Source organism: Macaca mulatta, chromosome 4 (assembly GCF_049350105.2).
Source record: "Macaca mulatta isolate MMU2019108-1 chromosome 4, T2T-MMU8v2.0, whole genome shotgun sequence".
NCBI classification, from domain to species: Eukaryota; Metazoa; Chordata; class Mammalia; order Primates; family Cercopithecidae; genus Macaca; species Macaca mulatta.
The window spans coordinates 95,427,183-95,452,684 of NC_133409.1; the positions used below are offsets into that span (position 1 = coordinate 95,427,183).

A 25,502-nucleotide genomic window follows, 5' to 3' on the forward strand; every position below is an offset into this window, starting at 1 on the left:
AACTTACTCAGATGCACTTTTTTTAATAGAAGAATACAAGCTGTAGAATTGATACTAGTCGTCATAAAAGCCAGTTATGAATGTGCTCATAGGTAATATTTTTTAATTAAATATAAAAATACCGCCCACCCTTTAGGAATATCTCAGATTTCATACATGACATTTTAATTATAAAGAAGGGTGATAGTTAATTTCCAAAATTTCTTAACACTTTCTAGAATTTTTTTTTGTTCTAAGTGGATTTCCCACAAGCTTTATGGTGTTAGCAAATACGTCTTGATATATTCAAACTGTTTAATTAGCATTGAAACCCAATTGCAAACATTCTTTTTAAATATAGCTTTTTTAAAATCTTATTTATATGGATAAGTAGTTTCAATAATACTTCCCTTTGGCCAAGTGCAATATACTAAGTCTAATGTACTTCTTGGAATGAACTACCTCTCTTAATAAGAGCAATCCTTCAAGCATCACAAAAAGGTTTTGTATATACATCTTTATAGTCACGAAAATGTCCAACCTAGTCATAGATAAAGAAATGCGAAGACCCTAATCTTGTTTTTTGTTTGCTTTTCAAAATATGTATACTATGCCATCAGTCAAATGTGAAAGAGAAAAGCAACTTAGCAAAACAGCAGTATTTATCAATTTAGTAGTCTCTCTGGTCATACAGAAATTAACCTTTAATACCTTAGGACTCCCTGTGGGTCAGACTGTAAAATTTTTTATACCGCTTCTACCATATCACTGGCTCTGAAGAAGAATTGGCAAACCTTTGTATGGTAATCCTTCCTTCTTTCCACTGTCCATCTGCCCTTAGAAGAATGAGCTTTATAGATTAGCCTGGCTCCTTTTTACAGGGAAGACACGCAGCTAAAAGCAAATTACCAGTAGAATGTGTGACATTTTGCTGACTCTTCCTTTGTAGAGGAGGTCCTGCCAAGCGGCAGTGTGCTACCTAAGCAAAGTAAATGTAAATGTGGAAGTTTGTTGCCCAGTATTTAGACCTTTTGAACTACAGTATTCTAATACATTTGCTTGCTGATAAGTTGGAAGGGACTTAGAGAAAAAAATAGGTTTTCTTAAATGTTTTTTGTTAAAACTTGAGTTTTAAAAACCTTATCTTTTCTCCTTTCAGCCAGTATATCTAATTTGTTACACTTACATTTGAAGAAAAGGGAATGGGTGGCAGATTATCGGATTCCTTGAAGTTTTTCTAGGCTTTTTTTGTTGTAGGACTTTAATAAGGGCAGTAAGAACATAGATCTTTGTTTTGCTTGGATTTTCTTTACTTTCCCCCATATTTTCCTTTTGTCACTATCCAAGCTTCCAAGAATCTATTTTTCACCCACCTTCATCTCAAATACACAAATGAAATAGATTATTGTGATTGTGAAACTATATAATACATTCAATGCAGTTCATCTGATGTTAGAAGAATACCTAAGTTTTACATTCCTTTTAAAAATCCAAGTGTCAAAGAGGAACAGGTAGAATGCCTAAATATTACCAAAAAAGAGGAACAAACTTTTCCAGTTTAACATGTAGAGTAAGAGAATAAGTAGTTAAGAAAGCGAATTTTTTTTTCATGTTTGTAGCTTCAATAATGGAAGATGGGCACTTCTGCTCTGGAGCCTTTGTGTGAGTAGTTATAGCATTTAAGGAAATAAACTGTAATGATAATGCATTCTAAAACCTACTGGAAAAAAATACTGTCATATACTTACCACCTATAAACGATTTAATTAAACATTAGTCTTCTGCACTTCTACTCTGATATAAAATTTGTTGTACATGGTTCATACCTGCTTGTTTGCTTTTGTAAAGTGAAACTAGTTTCCCAAATGTGATATGCAAGAGTAAAATTTTCTAAATTACAGAAATTTTTAATGCTATTATATCATCATAGATAATTCTGAATTTATTTCTTAGTTCAGATTAGATTATAATGTTTGATTTCATTTTAAGTACTTGAAAACTATCCATTCTATAGATGAGCATTGCTTTGAAGTGCTTCAATTTGAGAACCTTGAACATTGTACCTTTTGTTATTTCTAAGCCCAAATAATATGGCATAACATTCGAGAGCAATAAAATGCCTTGACCAAAGAGGATTTTCTGTCTTACATACTGTTCTTAAGGATATGCAAGAGAAGATTGAATATACAAATGTTTTTGAGTCAGATCTTACTGAAATATGTAAGATTTTTGTCTAGTTTCCTGAAGAGCCTGAACTTAATTGATATTTATTGTTTGTAATATCATTCTTAAAGCTAAAAAGAAACCTTAGGTGTCCTTATGATTTCAGCCGCATTTAGATCAAAAACTTAACACGTATTCGCTTTTAATTTCAGTCAAGGACGTTTAGCTCTATTGTATATTGGTTTTTTAACTTTTTACTAAGAGTATGATACGTAGTAAATTGTAATAAGTAGAATGTAGAAAGGCCCAAACGTTTTAACAGAAAAATAGATGGATAGTTAGGCTTCTAATACTTGTATCTTGTTGCCCTCCTTCAGAAGTTTCAAATGTCAGGTATTGGCAAATAAATTACCTAGGTGGGGAGGGTTTTATAGAATGTTTAAACAACTGGAAGCAGAGATACTTTTCAAGGACATGTGAGCACTATTTTGCTTTCTCCACCAGGATGAAAAGATCACTCTTTTAATACTATATTTGGTTCAAGGGCTGGTCGATAACTAATGTTTGTAAGCCTATCTTTAACTGGAAGCATGTAAGTTATTAAATATTTCCCCCAAACTACTGCAGCACCAATATGAAGAGGCAATGAGAGACAGAATTGAGTTTTTCTAGATCTGGCAAGTTCTTACCTAGCACAGGTAGTGTCATTAGCAGTTGTAAGCCTTTGATAGGGATCCTGGGGTTAAGGGGTGCTATATAGTAAGATGTACTGTACTAGTTTCTGTATATAGCCACCTCACTTTCAGTAAAATTCTGTATTTGTGGCAAATTAAATAGGGAAGTTAATCTAACTTTATAATGAATATTTAGGTGGCCTTTCTGCCATATTGAATAGTCTACCAAGATCACTTTTTGTAGTCTAAAAAAATTCAACTCTAACCTAATAAAGCTGTTTTATTGCAAAGCAAATAAACCACCTGACCGACCTTTCCAGTGAAAGAGCCAGAGTTTGTTGAAATTAGTAAAGAAATATGAAACTTTGGCCACCTAAATGAGAACATATATTTTAAAATTACATGTTCAGTTTACCATGAAGTAGTAATGTGATGCTACTATATCATGCTATGCATTTTTTTTTTAATCTTGGGTATTTTACACATGAAGAGAATGGTGTCCCATAATTTGTAATATTCAAAACTTGTGAATCTCAAAATTTCTAACATTTAGGTTAAGAGAGGTCTCCCGGAAAATGTAGTGCTGATTTTTACATGAAGACAGTCTTCAGGAAGTTTTAAAGTAGAAAATAAGAGTAGTGTAAGTCAAGGAAAACTATGAGCTTAACTGATAAGAAAAATTATAGGAGTGACTGTCTGGGATCTAAGCCAGCAGTCTCTGGAAGAACTCCGGGATAACTTTTAAATACCAGCTCAGGAAATCAGTTGTACTTAAAAGAGCAGCTTTTTTGAAGAGGGGCTCTGTCTTAATGACATTACTGTAAAAAGAATGGAACTGACCCCTAAGTTGCTTTCTATTTGCAGGGGGCAGGAGTGCAGATTTAGTATGCACTGGCAATGTGATGTATTCTTAGAAGTCATTCTAAAAAGTGTAATTTGTTCTCTATTATAAGACATGAACATTCCAGAATTCATTACAGAATGAAATACTCAAGATAGCATATGCAGGTTTCAGATTCCTTGATCAGGCATCTGTTTACATCATGCTGTCCTCCTTTCTACTACTTTTTCATCTACACTACCATGTATAATATAGGTATGTACATATCAAAGGACCAAAAAAGGTAAAATGAGTGAATGTCTAAATTAGTATTCTGTTGCAAAAAACTTCAGAATCAATTCAAATTTACTGAGAACACACCCAGTAATTTTCATTTGAAGTAATAGGAGGTTGATTTTTCTTACATTCATATTTCTAAATTATGACTTAAAATTTAATATTGGAGCAACAAGTATTTGTTGATTGCAATCCTGTTTTGCTTTGTCTGAACTATCTGCCAGATGGTTTCTGCCATGGTTGTGCTAATTAAAATGCATTGCCTAACACTGCTTGCTTTGATTCATGTGGTAGCTTAAAGATTTTTCGTTTTATGGCATTTGTTAACTGTCAGCTCTTCTTTACCTTACTTCCTTAAAAGTTTTTACTTCCCCTTTCTCCTATTCTTCCACCTAAATTTGAGTTCAGTTTTTGTTATTGCAATGGTGATGTAATGGTTTATAGACACATGTGTTGGGTGGTTCCTCAGATTCACAAATGTTGCCGTGTTGCTAATCTGAAAAGAGAATTCCAGACACTTTTTCAAGCCTGTCTCATCACCGCTAATTTTAGAATGAGTGTGTTGAATGAAATGTGCCTAAAATTGCTTATTAGTCATGGTTGTGGGGATCCTTTTTGTCCTCGGGAAACAGGGGTAGTTGAAAGTATTCATAAAAGTGATCTAGTGGGTCTAATTCAATACATGCACAGTTTATTGTTTTAATTTGTAATGAAAAGTTGAAATTTTTGGAATAAAATGACATTTGAAGTAAATTTGAATTCAAATTATGCAAAGAATCATAAAACATAACTTAAAATGGAAAAAACTGATGATGTCTTACATTTGCAAGAGGAGTTACAAATTTGAGTTTTTATATTCACTACATATATTATTCCATTAAACATTCTTATTCCATTGTAAGGTCCTTTTAGTTTATCTGCAGCATAATAATGGGGTCATGTGGGTTAAGGTGCTAAGTTATATTGCTGATTGGTTTTAAAAAGATGTTTCTATGAAAGATTCTGGAAGTCTAAAATTTTAAGAATGAATTCTGTCTACTAATCAGGAAACTACAATTAGAGTGAGTACATGTTCTAAGTGTTGCCACTAGTTGAGAAATTACATAATACAGATTTCAGAGTCAAAAGAATTTTGAGTATTGTATCAGCTGTTACTGAGTATTTTGGTGTTTCCTTTTAGACAGCTGAGCTTTCATGTTAGAAGATACTGCATAAACAGCCTTATTCCCAAATAAAAGTGCTGAGTGAAGCTATTGCTCAATTCATTGTTTTGCTGAGGACTTATATGTGTATAATTCTTTCATAAATTGATTTTTAATTAAATAAATTATAAGCATAGAAGTTTCTAAAGCAGAATTAACAAAATAGCCCATTTCAACAAGCTGTGTATTTGAGAACAGAGTGACAGTTATTAACATCCAGTGGGAAATTAAGAGTTGTTGTTCACAAATAATAAATTACTGGATTCTGACAAAGACTAATGGGGATTAAGTAAGCGTGACTCAGTATAATAAATTTAAGCCTAAGCATCTTTTAGACCCTGAAATGAAAAAGATATTGCTGCCAGTTAAAGTCAGTTGTGTCTTACAACCTGCTAGCTGTCTTGCTGTAAAAACTGTAACGTAAGGCCCTTGAAATAGATGCCGTCATCAGCCCCAGCCCCCAAGCATTCATCTATTTAAACACATGACAGAAGATGGTGGAAGAGAGTTCAGCAGCTATTCATGTGGTAGAAGTGGTTATTGTATTAGGACATACTCTGTTGTAGGCCAGCAACTTTTGGGTTAAAACACTGCAGCTGTTTCTCTTCCTTTCTTTACATCTTTCTCTTCCTTTTTTTTATTTTTCTTAGCAATAAACTCACTTTTTTTCCCCCCACAAACATTTTGTGTAGATACAAGGAGCAACAAATTCCAACTTTCTGCTGTAGCAATTACTCCCTTTTTGTCTGTTTGAATAGATTTTAGTATTTTACTTTTTTTCTTCTTTTTAAAGGCAACGGACAGCCAAGACGTAGATCCATCCAAGACTTGACTGTAACTGGAACAGAACCTGGTCAGGTAAGACAGTATTCAAATTTTCTATCTTTGAAGAATACTAGGCAGAAACCAAGAATTAACTGTAATCTACTCTGCAAAACTAGTTTTATGAGTTGACCTAAAGTTGTGATAGAGAAATTCATTGCACCTGAACTTAAACACTTAGGGGGAAAAAACATAGGTGCCATTGTTAATTTAACTTGAAAGATAATTTCTGAAAGTAGATTTATTAAACTCCATGAAAAAGTAAATTGTTCTTTAGCACTGTATATGTGTTATATGGTTTTTATATATGTTTTAGTAAGTATTCGATTTTATAATGTAATGATTTATCATTAAAGTGTCCTTTAAAGTTAATCATTAGTGTGTCTCCTTTTTACTAATAAGGGTAACAAACATTTCCCCAATAAGTTGCTACTCCTCTAGGGTCACATAGGGCATTGGCATATGTGGAGAACTCTAACATCTTTTAACTTGGCATATCCACTGGATTAATATTTTTTTCAAATATCCTTAAAATAATATTTACTGAGCAAATGTGTAAACTCTCGAAAGCTTCTATTCCAGTTGTTAAGATTTCATTGTTTATATTTCTGGATCCTCCTCTAAACTCTCCTTATCTCTTTATTACTGCTCTGCAGATGATGCAGACAGTGTTATAATTTAAGCCATTACTGATTAGTACAGAGTTTTAACCCACCAGGTATATAAAAGTAGCTCAATCATTGTTTTTTCTATTATTCAGATTAATACACTTGACATATATAATTTATTATATACTATATTCTGTAAAATGAATGAAGATTAATTATGAGGTGTTTGTTTTCAGCTGTATAAGTTTTATGAGAGCAGCATAAAAGTAATGAAATTAATAAAGTAATGAAATTATTATGTATTAAGAAGTATTAAGCATTAAATTATTCAGTATTAAGTAATGAAATTATTACTTCATGATCCATATTTTTATAAAATTTTACCATTTATATATTAAAAACAATCTGATGTAATTTATGATAATGTATATTAGTACTTGTCATCCTAAAAAGGTATTTTATTATTATATCATTTTCATAATATACTTTAAATTTTGGAGATTCTTTGTAGTCATTAATAAAAAAGCCTTTTATACCCATCAACTTAACCAGCTTACCAAAAACCACTTCAAATATTTAAGTGGTGAATATCCTTGATCTTCATTTATATCTGGAAATATGTTTATTTCACAAAATGCTTATAAACACACATATATAAATAAAATATATATAGACACATTAATTTATTATGTTTTGTGATACTAGTGACTCTAAATCTTGATTTCATTATTTAATGATAGTTTTTTTCGGTATATCTGTTTTGTTAAGACCCCAGAACTTTTGGCTGAAGTTTCCCATTTTCTCCCCCTCAGATACTTAAAAGTTGTAATCAGCCCATTTAGTAACAGATAGTTTGACATCTGCTATTTGCTTTGATTCTTTGGAGGCTTGATGAGCTCAGCCTTTTAAACTCTGTTTACTATTGCCACTGATATTCCAGTTATGAGAACTTCTAGCCAAGTGTTTGACTAGGAATGAGAAGCTTGCCCTAAGACATATCAGGAGCAGCTACTAGTTTGAAAGCTTTTCTGTAGACTCTAGAATAAAGGTGTTGCCATAATTCAGGACTGATCTTCCCACACCAGGTCTTACTTATTTCTTCACAAGTTCCACATTATTTGAGATTTTGGTTGTTATCCTTTTAATTCACAATACCTTCAGGTAGTAAAACGCTGGAACTGAGGCCAACTATGAGTGTGGGACAGTTATTTGTGGAACTGTCATAGACCACTCTGAAAGATTTGGGGTGAGGGAGAGTTTGATATGGCAGTAAAACCTGTTTTGAAACAGGTGATATATGACCATTGTGTAGCCACATTTTAAAACTGATCCACTCTTTCAAAATTATTTCTGTTACAACCTTAAAATACCTAATGTTCAGCTTGGCATGAGGGTGGCAAATACTAATCCTAATGTGCTATGAAAACATTTCTCCCAAAAAGTGTATGATAAGTGACCATTAAGTCTTTTAAATTACTCACAAAGATAATATTCATTTGAGGAAGAAAAGTATTCACAATATGTGTTTTCAAAATTGGAAGGTGCCGTCCTTTTTGAAGTCTGGCTAAGTGTGATTAGGCAGATGCTCAGAGTTAATTTCTTTTTCTTTTTCTGGCCATGGGAATGCATGAAGAAAAGACTCTGGCCCACTGAGTACAATCATCAGAGAAGAGAGAGAGAACTTCCTAATAAAATGTAATAACATTACATCTTGTAGAGGAAAGTAAACTGATTGTACTGTGGCTCTTGACTCAAAACATAATCTTAGTAAAATCACTTAGAATTTCCAACTGTAAACTAAAATTTCTGCTGCCATTCATTTGAGAGGAATAGTAAATGAAGCAAGCTTCTTAATTAAAAGTAATGATATAAGTATAGTTGTAAAAGATTGCATTCTTACAACATACAACTCACTTTTAAACATGGTTTTTTCATTAATTCAGGAAGCTTTTTAAACGCTCAATAGATGTGACTTCCTAGAAGCTTTGAAAAGATACTGAGAAAGAAAAAAGCAGTCCCTGACATCCAGGAACTGATTTGACACTGTGGCCTCACTGTTGTTAGAAGCTGGCGTTACTCTCAATGACTGGCTGTCAGAGCTAGACCATGTTACTGTCTTATTGGACATAATCTCTCAGAATACCAACATCAGACAAGATAATGCTGAGCCCATGATAAAAGGAGACAAAACAAGACTACATCGGAATGTTTTCTAAGCACAGACAAAAACAAGGTCACTGTGCCACCCACAAAATACTTAACATTGTCCTCTCCCAGCTATTAAGAGTGACTGCTGCTTCTGTACCTATTACAGCTTGGTCCTCACTCTGGACTGCCCTCCCTGTGGAATTGCCCTTGCTTTCTGACAGCAGCCAATCTGGAATGAACCCCTCCTTCCTTAGAGTTTCCCCAAAATCACCCAACCAAAGCCTAAATTCTATAATACATTCTTTTTCTAAAACCCTCTTACTGATACAACCCATGCTGCCCCATGGTAAGCGTTCTCCTTCACTGCAATAAATATCAAACCCAACTCTTTCCACTATTGGTGTGTTCCTGGCAGTCTTTGGCTAGAGGGCTTTGACAATACCAATAAAGCCTAGTCCCCAAGCACCTCATTTGGAGAGATCAGACTTATGCCCAAATCAATTAGAAAACTAGAGTAATAACAGCTTCCATTTGTTGTGCACTGACTTTGTGCCAGATAGGCTCTTAGTATACATTATCAGAATGTTAATCCTGTTATCAGGATCTTAATCCTGTGAAGTTGGTACTTTTTCATCCCATTTGCAGCCAAGTAAAGTGAGGATGAGAAAAACTGACCTAAGTCTCTTACTTCCTTATACTGCCAGTAATTCTTATAACCAGGTTTTGTATCCAGACCTGATTCCAAAGCACACAAACTCTATACTCTAATCATTCTATCTTGCATGTGAAACTAGATGTGATGCATGCTGTTATAGCCCTAGATCTCTTACATTTGGGTATTTTAGCTTCTAATAGTCTGCATTGTCATTAATTATTTAAATAGTTGTTAAGTGATGATGAATTGTAGCTGTGTCATATCATTGAGCAAGGTTAACCTATCTTGGTAATAAATTTCTACCGACGACCGCACAAATTTATGTTTTATACACCTGGGTAAGCCATTCTGTGTTTCACTAAAACAATATACATTCTTATAAATGCCTGAATACCACTTCTGGAATTGTATTCAGTATAGATCTATATTCAAGAATTCTCTTAGAGGGGGCTTCAATCAGTGAAAATTATGACTGCAAGATGATACAGTTATGATTATTTAGAGAAGTGGACATATTACATTTCCATATGGACCTTATAATCTACTTTTATTGTCAAATATGTGACTTTGGGCGAGTTCTTTAATTTCCCTGAGCTTCTGCACCCTTATCTACAAATAGGGACCAAAACACCCAGCTCCCAGAGTTCTTAACAGAGGTGAAAGTACCAGGGCACACAGTAGATACTAATCCATGTTGTATGCCGGCCTCTCCACAGTGTGCCTCACCGGGCTCTTGACGCCACTTCCTTGCTCTCATGACAGTGTGTTACCATCCAGAAACAAAAGGAAAATAGCACTTGGAAAGGGAAAGAAGTAAAACCCACCAGTGTTGTTTCTGTTCATAAGGAAACCTTGTGTCGAGGATCATGGAAAGGATTTGCTTTAAAGGTCTCGTCGCATATTGAGTGATATTAATATACATTGTTATTACGTATTTAAGGGATGTGATTTATCATACTACTTTTGTCCATCTTCATTCTGCACCTCCTTTTGTGTAAACAAATGTTCTGTTAAACTCTAAATCAAAAACTTACATAATAGTTTTGAATAATTCCTTCTTCATACTATACCTTTCTATTGGAGAATAGACACCTTTCTTTTTTTTCTTTTTTTTTTTTCTGAGACAGAGTCCCCCCGTCAACCAGGCTGGAGTGCAGTAGTGTGATCTCGGCTCATTGCAACCTCTGCCTCCTGGGTTCGAGTGATTCTTCCACCCCAGCCTCCCAAGTAGCTGGGATTACAGGCGTGTGCCACCATACCTGGCTAATATTTTTTTTAATTTATTTTTAGTAGAGACAGGGTTTCACCATGTTGCCCAGGCTGGTCTTGAACTTCTGACCTCAAGCGATCTGCCTGCCTCAGCTTCCCAAAGTGCTAGGTTACAGTCGTGAGCCATTACGCCCAGCCTCTGTTGGAGAATAGACACCTTTCTATTGTAGAAGACCATGTAAGAATAATAAAATTCTGAAATTCCCTTATGAAACACTGTAGTGAAGCCAAAATTAGATCAAGCCTACAGACCTTTAGATTAGAAAGAATATTTTCAATACAACCTTCATGTATAGATTTAATTATCTGTGACTACCATATAAAGTACCCATGGAAATCCACATTACCAACTTATACCCATTTTAAAAATATTTATATTATTGAGAAGTTACTTTAGCAAAAATATCATATAAGTCATCATTTAATCTCTGTGTTTTGTGCTTGTATAATTTTAGCTACTAAGATTTCTGAGGGTATTAAATAGGTTTTAAATGTCAGTCTAAATAATAACACTGGGCGTAAATTCCTGACTTATGAAAATATTTTCCTAGTCTTTCAGGTAAGATATTAAAAGCTGAGCCTTATTTTTGTCTGTAAAATAACTTCCAATTCCTTTTTATAAATATAGGGATAAATTTCTGGTCAAAGGCCAATTCTAGTTCATGTCTACTGATGGTAGACTGCCCCTGCGGTTTAAATTTGGCTTAGTATTCTTTTGCTGCCTTAAATTGCTGTGTTGCGTTTCTGTACTCTTGGAACCACTTTCATATCCAATCCTTTTAGTAAGTCAGGTTTGCCTATATCTCTTAAACTTTGCAGTTAATGTGGGGATAGAATAAGTAATTGTAAATGTCTTAAAGGAAGGAGCAACTTAAATGAGTTTCAATAGTTTGAGAGCATTTGTGACTCTTAGAATTTTATCAGTGATTTTAAAAAATAGCTACTATAAAAACTTCTTCGGTAGTTGGTTACAAGCAGTAACATAAATTCAGCCACAGACTACTTTTGAATTTTTTGGTTAATTGTCAGACGTTATGTGTTCCTCTTATTTGTGTCTTGTATTATTCACATATTCAAAAACTACAGTTATGCCTTGTTTTTAAATATTTCCTTAGTTTTTTATACAAACGTATTAGCATATTATTTATTGAGATAGACATTTCTTAAAATATAAAGATTTGTTTATTAGTTTATGGATTTAAATCTAACTCTATGCTGATCTAAAGACAGTTTTGAAACTTGCACTAAAAGTGCGAGTCTTATATTTCTTAGTTTCATAACTGTTAGAAATGACAAGGGGGACAAACAAGCATGCATAGAAGGTGTTAAGAGTTTCTTGGAAAGTAGAAGGTAAAAAGAAACATGTAGCAAAGAATCGTTTTGCAAAAGATTTAAACTTAAGGAGTAGTACTGTGAAATTCGTATTAGGGCCAACTTATTTGTTTTAATATTGCAAATGTTCAGTGGCGTCTTTTTTAAATATACTGAATCCATTCTCATTTTTAAAACCTAATTATTACTTCTACTGTATCTTGTTGATTTCTCACAACTGATACTGATTGTCACATGTCACAAACATGTTTCTCTTTTTAAAATGTGCATTAGCAATACACTGACCCATAAATATGTACCTACTATATACCCACAAAAATTAAAAATTATTTTTAAAAAAATGAGAGGAAAACAAAGTACCTCTCACTGTTTATTATCCTGAATCCATTGTGGGTTTTCAAGGCCTGAAATCATAGAATTTTAGCACTATATGGAACACTTCTCATCACATTCTTAACCCAGCCCCAACCCCTCTCCAGATAAAGAGAGGTTGAAGTGATCTAAAGCAGACATTACAGCATAATTAGAACTCACATACGATGGATTCTACTCAAAGGTACTTTTGTATTGCATTTCGTTTTACTTGTTGCAGTCTTGAATTTGAGTGTTTTATGTTAAAGCTAGATATGAAATTCTTCATGAATTTATTTTATGTTTTATTTTCTATAACTCTGTGTACTTTTTAAGTTCTTTTTAAGTCTCCTTTTTGGTACTCAGTAACACATCAAGGACTTTTTAAAAAGTCCTTATGAAATCCATTTTGGAGACTGGGCGCGGTGACTCACACCTGTAATCCCAGCACTTTGGGAGGCCGAGGCGGGCGGATCATGAGGTCAGGAGATTGAGACCATCCTGGCTAACAAGGTGAAACCCCGTCTCTACTAAAAATACAAAAAAAAAATTAGCTGGGCACGGTGGTGGGCACCTGTAGTCCCAGCTACTCAGGAGGCTGAGGCAGGAGAATGGTGTGAACCCAGGAGGTGGAGTTTGCAGTGAGCCGAGATCACACCACTACACTCCAGCCTGGGCAGCAGAGCGAGACTCCGTCTCAAAAAAAAAAAAAAAAAAAAGCCATTTTAGTTTCTGTATCATTTGAAAGGTTTTAATATATGAAATATTAATATGTAGATAAGAATGCATATAATATATAAGTTATGAAAATAATAAAATGAACACTTGTGAACCCACCACCCAGCTTAAGGAATCCCAGTGAGGGTTGGTCCCTGTGTGTTCCTCACCTGTGACCTTCCCTGTCATTCCCCCACCAACCCTCAGTGCCACATTCTGTCGTATATCATGTTTCCAGATATTATAAATACCTTTTATCTGATTAAGAAATCCCCTTCCCACTGGGCACAGGGGCTCACACCTGTAATCCCAGAACTTTGGGAGGCCAAGGCAGGAGGATCGCTTGAGCCCAGGAGTTCGAGACCAGTCTGCACAACATGGGCAAGACCCCATCTCTACACAAATATATTTTTTTAAAAAATTAGCCATGCATGGTGCCGTGAGCCTGTGGTTCCAGCTACTCCTGAGTGGTTCCAGCTACTCAGGAGGCTGAGGTGGGAGGATTACTTAGCCCAGGAGGTCAGGGCTGCAGTGAGCTGTGTTGGTGCCATTGCACACCAGCCTGGGCAACAGAACAAGACCCTGTCTCAAAAAAAAAACAAAAAAACAAAAGAAAGAAAGAAAAAGAAATTATCTTCTCATACATAGAATTTAAGTTTGTTAAATGTATTTTTTATAAGTAGATGTTAAATGCTTTTTCTGCATCTGTTGAGGTTTTGTCCTTTAATCTGTTGATGTAATGAATTGTATTAATGGAATTTCCTAATGTCAGATGAGTGACCTTTGCAGTCATTTGCGAAGTTGGATAAACCAAACTTTTTAATGATTTTTATTGCTTGTACACTGCCACATTATATTTGCTAATATAGTTTTTAGAAATTATGACTTTTGTGTCTCTTTTTATTTTTATTTTTTTATTTTTATTTTTTGGAAGTGAGGTTCAGTTGTAACTTTCTTTCTCACACTGTCCTTATATATTGATTTTTACTGCCTTCACAGAATGAGTCAGAAAGTTTCTTCTTTCTTTGTTTAGGATAATTTAAGATTGGGAAAATCCTTTTCTTGAATGTTTGATAGAACTTACCTGTAAAACCCTCCTCTGTGCTTGGTATTTTCTATAATGTATAGGAATTTTGGAAACTTTTTTTTTTAAGAATGTGTTCATTTTTATAGTATTGTCTCTGATTTCAAAATACTATCTTTTACTATTTTTCATTTTGGGAGGCGAATTCTTTTTTTTAACTAAGGTCTCTAGCTTATAAATTATCAGTGTTTCTGGTTTTTTCATATATATATTTAGAGTTAAATATTTTCCTCTAAGTGCTCTTTTAGTCGCATCCCCAAGTGTTAGCATGATCATGTTAAAATTCAGTTCAAGTATTTTCTAATGTCCCTTTTGTTTTCTTCTTTGACCAATGAATTATTTAGAAGTGTTTTTCAAAACAAAAGATTTTTAAAGGTTTTGAAATCAGTATAAAAAGTAATTAAATTATGATACTGAAATGTTTTTAACTTTTTTGAGATTTGCTTTATAGCTTAGTACATAATCAGTTTTCATAATCAGTTTTCATCAGTGTCCCATGAATGCTTAAAAAGAATGTGTATTCTTCATTTGCTAGGCATAAAGTCACTTACGTTTAGATTAAGCTTGTTTTTTAATGGAGTTCAAGTTTTACTGTGTGTGTATGTTTTATTTTTCGATCTCCTTTTATATAATTTACAGAGGAATATTAAAATATCTTACTGTGGGGCTGGGCACAGTTGCTCACACCTGTAATCCCAGCACTTTGGGATGCCAAGGTGGGAGGATTTCTTGAAGCCATTAGGTCAGCCTGGGCAACATAGCAAGATCCCATCTCTACAAAAAGTTTAAAAATTAGCCAAGTGCAATGGCATGTAACTGTAGTCCCAGCTACTCGGGAGGCTAAGGCAGGAGGATCACTTGAGCCCAGGAGTTTGAGGGTACATCCTTGAGTTTTTTTGCTTTATCTGTTTATATGTACAGCATATAAATTTTGAATTGTTGGCCAGGCACAGTAGCTTATACCTGCAATCCCAGTGCTTTGGGAAACTGCGGAGGGAGAATCACTTGAGGCCAAGAGGTTGAGACCAGTCTGGGAACATAGCAAGACCCTGACTCCACAAAATATTTTAAAATTAGCTGGACACAGTTGTGTGTTCCTGTGGTCCCAGCTACTCAGGAGGCTGAGTTGGGAGGATCGCTTGAGCCCAGGAGTTTGAGGGTATAGTGAGCTATGATGGTACCACTGCACTCTAGCCTGGGCAACAAAGCAAGACCTTGTCTTTAAAAACAAATCTCACTGTGATGGTGGATGTGTCCTTTTTCCTTGCAGTTTTTTTGATTTATCTATTTGTACATATAGCATATAAATTTGGAATCGTTGGCCAGGCACAGTGGCTCATGCCTGTAATCCCAGCACTTTGGGAGACTGAGGCAGGAGGGTCACTTGGGGCCAGGAGGTTGAGAGAAGCCTGGTCAACGTAGTAAGACCCATGTCTACAAAAAATAATAATAATAATTTTTTAAAAATAAATTTTGAATTGCTGTATTCTGAATTGAACCACTTATCATATTTCTCTAGTAATATTTTGCACCCTAAAATATATTCTCTCTGATATTAATATAGGTATTTTATTTGGGGTAGTTTTTGCCTGGTTTTCTTTTTTTATCCTGTAACTTTCTGTTTTCTCTGTCTCTGTAAATTAGATATATCTCTTATAAATAGCATTTAATTCATCCTGACAATCTGATTTTTTTTTTAAGTATCTTAACTGGAGAGTTTAATTCATTTACACTTATTATGGTTACTGATAAGTTTGCTTTCTTATGTTTTCTCTTATTTCTCTTTTCAGCTTTCTTTTGAATTGAATAAATTTATTTTTAATTGTATTGTTTTCTTTCTGGTTTGGGAGTTACATATTACTACTTTTTGTAAATACCTTTGAAATTTTAACATTCATGCCCAACCTAGTAAAGATCTGTACAATACAAGGATTTTTAAATCAGTGCTCTTCATGCTTTTGCTATTGTTATTTATAATTTTAGTGCCATCTTATTTATTTGTTTGATACTTCTATAAATTCACTGTTTCCATCACTGAATGTTTTCAGTGTGTAGATTTATTTTCTGTTTATCTCTATTCCTTATTGTGTCTTGATCCTTCCATCAAGTAAAATTTTTCTTCTTCCAAAAATACGTGCTTGAAAAATTTCTGTGGTAAAAATGTATGGAAGGTAAACTCAGTTTTTGCCCATCTAAGAATGTTATTTTGGCCTCATTCTTCAAATTTTGTTGGCTAGACAATTCTAGACTGGCAGTTACTTTCTTTCAGTACTTCGAAGATATTGTTCTACTTTCTTCTGGCTGCTTTTTCTATCTCCTATTGATTGTTTCCTAGAATTTGAATGTATACGTTCCATGTTGAACTCAATTTGTGAGCTTCTTCCTATTTCTTATGCTTGAGATTTGTTGTGGTTGGAATTTGTTGTAATCTGCATCCAAACTGGAAATTTTTTGTGGATTCACAGTTAATACATTTCTCCCTTCCACCCAGAGCCACTAACCCAAGAGAGACAAATTGATTTCCTGTCCGCTTTTGTAGGACAGATTTTTTTCCCCTAGTTGTGTGACCTTTTCTCTGAGAATGAAGCCTTTGCTGAGCTTTAGCTTTAAGCAGAGGTTTCTGCAGTCTTACTTCCATCCTACAAAGGCCCAAGGCTTTATGATCCATTCCTCTGAGTGCAGCATCCTATGAAAACAGTAGCTCTAGGCCATTGGTGTTCAGTTGAAATTCCCAGGGCTGTCAGCTTAGGCACTTGCTAGTTTCCTGATCTTGTTTTGTTTCTAATCTCAGAGTATTTCTTAGTTTCTTGCAAGTTCATCAGTTTTTAAGAGGTATCATGTGTGAGTGCATATAAATTTTTACATATATATAAGAGAGGATTTATTTTGTTGTTTACAAGAGTTTTTTGGAGATCTCTAAGTCTCTTCTTTGCCTTTTAATGGAAACGTTCTCATTTTTTGATCAAAAAATCACATTTTGTTTCTCCTGTCACTTCTTGTCGTAGGTGAGCAGTAGGTCATCCAGTCCCAGTGTCAGAATGATTACTACCTCAGGACCAACCTCAGAAAAGCCAACTCGAAGTCATCCATGGACCCCTGATGATTCCACAGGTGACCAGTCTGTTTCTTCATACTTACGAAGTTCAATCAATCATGTTTATATTCATTTTCATTTGACCATGTCATTACTCTAATTTTTACAAAGGCAGGCATTATACTGCTGTTTAGATTTTTATATGAAATAAACTATTTAGGAATACGTGTTAAAATGCCATTTTGAATACAGAGACTGCCTTGCCTTCTGTATTTTTTTTTATCCAGATACTAAACATGTATTTTAAAGATCATCTGTCTGGGGTTTTTTCCAGTTGCAAAGCATATTGAATTCTTGATACTTCAGCCTGTGATTTTCCTACTAGATGCATCTTACTAGATGATAGTAGTAAAGTCATTATTTTTTCAGTAACCAAAATCGGAGAATGGTAAAAATCATCCTTATCATCTTCCTCTCAGTCTTTTGTTCTAAGGACATAAGATGTACCTTAAGGTGAAAAAAATTCTGACCGTTGACCTTTTGAATTATTTTTAACTGATAAGAGACCCCATTTTCAGTTATACAAATATTCTATTAGACCTTTAGAAGCCTGTGAAGAGTTATTAAAGCTCCCCAACATGAATAACTAACTGGTCACAATATTAGTATTAATGTCTACCTGCCTAAAGGTAGTGATGGCACTGTTTCACTATGGGCAAACAGGAAATGATGTGCCACAGTAGAATTAATTTTTCCTCTAACTTTAAAAGAATACCTTGATAAATGTTCTTAAGTGTACTTATGAAATTTTTTATTTATATTAAGTCATGAAGGGAAAGACGATCTCTTAAGCCCTTGGAAAATTAAAGCATTTGGTATTTTATATAAGATCGACTGTTATTAATAGTAGCAATTAGATTGAAGTTTAAAAGTCAGCTTTCTGCCTTTACAAACTAAAATACAACTCAAGTATTTATAGTTATCTGATGTGGTTTGGTCAAGTTTATAATTTAATTTAAAAAATTAACTGGGTGGTTTTTCTCTGTGTCATGTAAGATAGAACTATGTTTAGCCAGGGTGTACTCTCCAGTTTTAGGAAGTTTAAATTTAGTGGTGGCAAAAACTCCTGTTTCACCCCTAGCACAGCCCAACCTAGGACTGTCCAGAGCATTCACCACTATGCAGCACATGTATAGAATTCATTATAGACTTGCTCCTCCCCAGTGGTAGACAGGGAAATGCTCTTACCCAATTTTATCATTAACATTCATGTGACAGCAGCTCTTTTTGATTTCTGAACCCTTTGGCAAGGGAGTACGCTCCCTGACATTACAGCATTTGCCCAGGTCTGGTACTCAACTCAGCAGAGCCTCCTGTCTTCAGTCTATACTAATCTATATATGCCAGTCAACAGTGTGGCAGATTGTGACTTCATGGGGGTAAAATAAAAAATGTTTAAGCCTCTGTCTCACATAACTGCTACATTTCTGCTTCATGTGTTGCTTCTACCTTCCAACTCCTGTCCCACTGTTGCTTTTTTGTACCTAGAAACACCACAAAATACCAATTGCTAGAGATAATTTGCAATATCAGTTGAATTTTGTCTTTGCCTCGAAATATATTGCAAATGTGTGGCTATAATTTTGAATACATTTTGAAAATGGATGCTCTGGTTTAAGTTTATAATTAATTCAGCTTTGCGGTATTTCTAAGAAAACTATTGATAGCCAAGCTAATAGATTGGGAACCCTAAATTAGGGAACAGACAGGTAAAGTCTTTTTCTTTGCAGGCCCACTGACCAAGGAAAAAATTAAGAGTGTAAACCTAAGTTAAAACAACCTAATTAAATTTTTTTTAATTTGAGAGGTTTTTGCGTATTTTCAGAGAAAGCTAAAGAGCAAAACAATTTAATAATCCTAGCCAATAATGAGTGCTCTTCAGTTCCTATTTATAATATAATGGGGGTTTAAAAAGATACACATACTGAGAGGATCTAGTGAGAGAGATATCTAGACGCACAATAGAGGGAGCCGCAGAGGGGGAAACTCACTGAAGAATTTTCACCTGTGCTTAGTAGTTTGTGAAGATGTATTAATATAAAGTATAAGGCATGACCCCATTCCTTGCAGTCTGGTTAGAGGCATAATACTGACACATTAAAAATAAACTTATACTATATAATAACTTACGAAATTTATAGTACAAGCTGAGTGTTTCGATAGTTATAAGAGAAATCAATTAAACAAGACCTGGCATGGTCTCTGACCTTTTCATAAAATGATGAGACTTGTTCTTTAGTCATAAAGCAGAAAGGAGAAGGCAACATTCCACTGAAGGGAATGCATACTCAAAGAATATGAGATAGTAACAAGTGTTGTGTTTGAAGGGTCAGAAAAGAGAGTTTGCCTAATTTAACCAAACCGACATGTGCCTTGACATTCAGGAGAAGCAATTAGATTTGATTAGCAATTGAAACACACACACACACACACACAAAACTTTCATTAAATAATCTTCCAATCTTTGACCAATTATTGCTAGTAGGGACTGGAAGTTCAATTTCAATTTAGTTTGAAAGTGAGAAAGTGAAATCCCACTTACTTGTTTTAGAGAGAAGATGAAATTCAATGAAGGACCTTAAGTTCCCCACCATAGAAGGATTTTAATTATTTGAATAACACAATCCTTGGACTTTTTTCCCACTCTCAGAATACCGTGCAACATTGATGCATTATACTTAATTCTAAAATACATATCAGATACAGGGTGCTGATATAATGAGATAGATAACGTATCAGTGATCTAAGAAAGAATAATAGGAATGGAAATCTTAAATTGAGGAAACTTTTTCAAGACACTTAAATTTTTCTAGTAAATCAGAAGGAAATCAGTCGTTTTAAATCAGTTTTAGTTTTGTGGAAAGCAGTATTTATGTGGGAGCATAGTTTGAAACTACTGTTGGGGTGGGAGGAGAGTTGGTCAGAGAAATAACAAATTAAGTGTATTTCTTGTTGAGCCACTTCAGAAAAACACACATTTATGTTAGTACTGTGTATGAGCTTTAATGGTAAGTGCCTTAAGTCTCTACTGTTGTTCTGTATTGCCCTCCAATATTTAATAAACATTATTTTTCAATATGCAATTCATACTGTACTGTTTTAAATTGTTCTTTCTTTCTAATTCTCCATTTAATATGAATGATAATGATAACTACCATCATGTGTTGAGTGCTTAATATACGCCAGCATTGCATGGTGTTCCTCACAGGTATTATCTCATTTGGTCTGATTTTGCTAATTAGCTTTTGGAGTTTCTTGCAAGCACATTCTCAGTGGCTTTAAAAAAAAAAAAAAAGCAAAAAAAGAGAAAAAAAACTGGAATATCAGCTAACAATAAATTGGAAGATTACTGAGCCAGCAACCATCTTGAGTTTTTTTGGATTGCATACAGTGCATCTGCTGTCATCCTGACTTGCCTTTATCCACACCACTCCTTCAAGGAGTTATTCGCCAGAAAAAGGCTGAACAGCTCACTCATTTAGCTCATTTTTTCTCTACTAACAGTGGGAAAGCAACTACTTCTGAAGTAGAAAATTCTATATTACTTCAGAGTTATTCTGCTTACTTCTGGAACTGTTCTACGTAACCATTAATGTTGAGAAGAGACTATCCCATGCATCTCAGTCAAGTTGTATGGCGGTTTTACCTCTTTTGAAATATAAACAAAAGCATTCTATTCAAATAATTTTATAAAATTGACTGGTTGTTTGAATTAATCAACTTACCTGTTTTGGGCATGACATTGAGCCACAGGTTTCATCCTCTTTTTGGTCCCTTACTGTTCATATTTGTAATACACTCTCATCACCAACATCTCATTTTCTGCAGTGATTCTTACTAGGAAGGGTGAGATGAGTGGTGGGGGTCACATTATAACCTATATAAATTGAAAGTGATCTTCTGGAAGAGAATGTATCTCTGCTTTCTCCCTTTCCCTGTTAAGGAACATGGATATTAACAGAGTTGACATAGCCTTCTATAAAATAAACTTAGCATGATAAAGAAAAGAGATGTGGGGTTTGATTAGATAGGGTCAATTAAGACTGAATTTAAAATATAAAGGTCTCATATCACTGTTTTTGTTTTTAATTAACTCAGAGCTTAGAAGCTCTGATATATTGTGTTCTATTCAGTTTATAGTCAACTTAAATTATAGATATGAGAATATGATTGCATTCTAATATCTGATAATTGAATATCCTTTTTTTAACCTTTAGAATTCAGAAACAGACTCTTCCATTACCAATAGCCATAACTTTTAATTTACATAATATTTACTTTAGGAAAAAAAAAGCATTTCATTCATGCTTTCTTGCTGTTCATTTATAACTATTTGTGACAGAAAATGAATAAAATACCTGCTTGATTCCAGATACCAATGGATCAGATAACTCCATCCCAATGGCTTATCTTACACTGGATCACCAGCTACAGGTAAAGGAGTACTTTCTCATTGGAAGCTGACTTTTTTCTTCTTAGAGACTTTAAAGCTGATAATTGTGTTGCCACCCATCATTCTATAGTCCTTAATTTATCCTTTTAGTTGGCCTCCTTAAACTTTTTAGAATCAAATCAAAATAAACAATTTTTTTGGTTAAGTTAATTAAACATTAAATTGGCAGACTCATATTCTTTTCAGTCATCTTAAAATCCTCCAGTATCTTTCCTTAGTACTGCTAAGCGTTACATTTTCACTGTTTAATTTTAGTGCATTAAAACAAAACTCATAGGTTTATTTCTATCTAATACATTTGTGATACATTCTCGTGTTCGTAGTGACTGAAAATGTAAATAATATACTTCAGTGCCTCCTCATGAGTATGAGGTCTATAAACACCTTTTAGTTTGATCCTGTTTGCAACCTGAAATGTCATACCAGAGACTACAACTCCAACAATCATGGTTCTCTGTAACAAACTGTTAAAACAGCAAGAGTAAATTTAAATGCTGAGTTAACTCTGACAAAAGGACCCTGAGATTTTCTAGGGCATGGTTTAACAGTTATTTTTAAAAGATCATTGCTTTAGTGCTATAAAAATATATCACAGTCTCTGTGTTAACTCTCAGCTAGATATTGAAATTTGATGTAATTATGTTTTAACATTCCTGATTATTTTCAGCCTCTAGCACCGTGCCCAAACTCCAAAGAATCTATGGCAGTGTTTGAACAGCATTGTAAAATGGCACAAGAATATATGAAAGTTCAAACAGAAATTGCATTGTTATTACAGAGAAAGTAAGTTATTTTTTATGAATAAAAATAAAAATACATTAGTATTTTGAGTTTAAAATATGATAAGGTGCAATGAAAACGTAGTTTTTAGAATTAGTCATTAAGTATACTTTCAACTTGTTTAAGCTTTAAGCACCCTTTTACTAAAAATTTTTTATGCAAAACTCAATCCTTTTGACTATATCATATTAGTGCTATGGAAAATAAACTGTTGCTCTATACCCATTGTTTTATGTTCTCAGAGCTGTTTAGATTTATTGGTATAAAGACTTACTGTTTTCTTGTACATAGATAAAATAATTTGATTTACTAACATTCAGTTGTGCCTTATCTTAAAAACATTTTTGTAGATACACTTTTTCCAAGTGTATGTTTAGGATTGGATTACTTATTAAAAGACTGTATTTCATAACTGAGTGTTTTTCTAAGGTGTTATAGAAACTGCCTTCCTCCCTTTTTAAAGAAATCCAGTCTAATTTCCTTACTACTACATTCACAGTTCTTAAATATGTATGTATCTTCAGTTTTCTTAAGCATGACCTTCAGGAAGTTTTATACTTAGGAAACTAAATTATTAGTGGTAACTAAAATGAAGTGTTAAGGAAAAAATTTTGGCAACTTTATATATGTATGATAATAGGATTCCCTTCATTAATTTTAATCTAAATAAAAGTTTTTTTTCCTAAATTTGTGAAAAGCTTTCTGTATGTGCTTCAAAAACAAAGAGAGAATAGATTGTTTTATCACAATTTATTGATACAGTGATTTAAATGGAACCAACCTAGTATTTGAAAGGTAAGCCTAAATAGGAAATTAAATACTACAGTCTGGAAATCGTAGAAGTAATTATGGAACTGCTGGCACTTTATGTTGAAAAAGCTCGATTTCTTATTTCACGTATTTAACCTATACTTTTGCCATACTTTAATCATTTGAAAGAAGAATTCTATGCTGGGAAAAAACAAATGGTAGAGTAGGCTGTTGGCTGTGAAAACTGTGACAGTTTTAATTAATTTTAAATACTTTCAGAAATAGTATTAGGTAATTATTTTGCTTAAGGACCTTTTATTATTCATTTATATCCAGTAGCCTCACTTTAGGAAATGCCTAAAGATGCATCTTTTTTGGGAATACTTAATAGTTCCCGAATAAAAGGGACTTAAATAAGTTTATCAGACTATAAAAGAATGAGGGTCTTTCCTGAAAATGCTTGCAAATGTAAGTATTTTAAAAGAAGTGGTACTTTGTAATTTTTCTCACTGCTTTAAAATGGGAAAAAGCTTTAAATTCGATAGCATTTATTTTAATTAGCTTGCAAATTTTCTGTTAGCTTACCACTCTCTACTATAGTTAAGTAGGATTGTGACTTCAGAATGCGAATGAGTATAAAAGTAGAATGTGAATGATAAAAACTTCATGATATTTTCCCATAGCCAGATAGAATCTTTCCCAGCCTTTTTTCATCCTTCCTATACAAAAAGAGGATAGAAAATGAAATTTTCTGAAACTTTTATTTTACCATTTTATCTGCTTCACTATTTATCCAAGTACAGTTACTTAATAAAAGGATTATGATATTTATATGATTACACTAGAAATAGATGAGAGTTCTACCCCAGTCCATAATTATGCTTGAGCAGTGTACCTAAGATGCAAAATGATAAACCCAGAATAAAAATTCTCATTAATTGAGCTTCCATCATCAGCCAGTAAGGTATGAATTTTTCCATCATGTGTAATATTATGTGGTATTTGTTTGTAGGCAAGAACTAGTTGCAGAACTGGACCAGGATGAAAAGGACCAGCAAAATACATCTCGCCTGGTACAGGAACATAAAAAGCTTTTAGATGAAAACAAAAGCCTTTCTACTTACTACCAGCAATGCAAAAAACAACTAGAGGTCATCAGAAGTCAGCAGCAGAAACGACAAGGCACTTCATGATTCTCTGGGACCGTTACATTTTGAAATATGCAAAGAAAGACTTTTTTTAAGGAAAGGAAAACCTTAAAATGACAATTCATGAGTGTTAGCTTTTTGGCGTGTTCTGAATGCCAACTGCCTATATTTGCTGCATTTGTTTCATTGTTTATTTTCCTCTTCTCATGGTGGACATACAATTTTACTGTTTCATTGCATAACATGGTAGCATCTGTGACTTGAATGAGCAGCACTTTGCAACTTCAAAACAGATGCGGTGAACTGTGGCTGTATATGCATGCTCATTGTGTGAAGGCTAGCCTAACAGAACAGAACAGGAGGTATCAAACTAGCTGCTATGTGCAAACATCGTCCATTTTTTCATATTAGAGGTGGAACCTCAAGAATGACTTTATTCTTGTATCTCATCTCAAAATACTAATAATTTTTTTCCCAAAAGATGGTATATACCAAGTTAAAGACAGGGTATTATAAATTTAGAGTGATTGGTGGTATATTATGGAAATACAGAATCTTTGGGGATAGTTCAGTGTAAGGGCTTTGATGCCAGCATCCTTGGATCAGTACTGAACTCAGTTCCATCCGTAAAATATGTAAAGGTAAGTGGCAGCTGCTCTATTTAATGAAAGCAGTTTTACCGGATTTTGTTAGACTAAGATTTGATTGTGATACATTGAACAAAATGGAACTCATTTTTTTTTAAGGAGTAAAGATTTTTAATTCTGTGATTGTGTGTATGTGTGTTGAAACTGTAAAGCTTTTATGACTAATATTAATCTCTTAAATGAAATTAAAAGGCAAAAGAACATGATTGAGCTTAAATGATCATTTCTTCCTGCAATGATTCTTGGATTGTTTTCTCATGTATTTGAAACAAAAAATGAAGAAAAATAATGGAAAATGGAAATTATTGCTCCAGCTAAAAAAGGCTTGGGCTTAAATTTCTTTTTATGATACCAAATGAGGAATAAACCAGGCAAATCAGAAGGAAGTTAAAAAAGTAAATATAAATTCAACAAGTATCCTAACTATCCTGGATATTGAAATATTTGATTTTCCTTACAATCCCATAGAATGCCTGCGGCCTTTCTACACTTTTAAAATAATTTCAACA

General features: G+C 33.8%; 1 protein-coding gene across 2 annotated transcripts in view; it reads left to right on the plus strand.

Moving 5' to 3' along the window:
- MAP3K7 (mitogen-activated protein kinase kinase kinase 7) overlaps positions 1-25,279 on the plus strand; it is a 70,446-nt gene extending 45,167 nt beyond the window's left edge. For both annotated transcript variants that reach the window (XM_015136937.3, XM_015136938.3), the window contains 5 exons: positions 5,929-5,993; positions 17,127-17,232; positions 21,588-21,649; positions 22,336-22,451; positions 24,211-25,279. In XM_015136937.3, coding sequence (XP_014992423.1) covers positions 5,929-5,993; positions 17,127-17,232; positions 21,588-21,649; positions 22,336-22,451; positions 24,211-24,391 — 530 coding nt within the window. In that variant the 3' untranslated portion in view covers positions 24,392-25,279. The remainder of the gene's footprint in view (positions 1-5,928; positions 5,994-17,126; positions 17,233-21,587; positions 21,650-22,335; positions 22,452-24,210) is intronic.
- Positions 25,280-25,502: the final 223 nt, after the last annotated feature.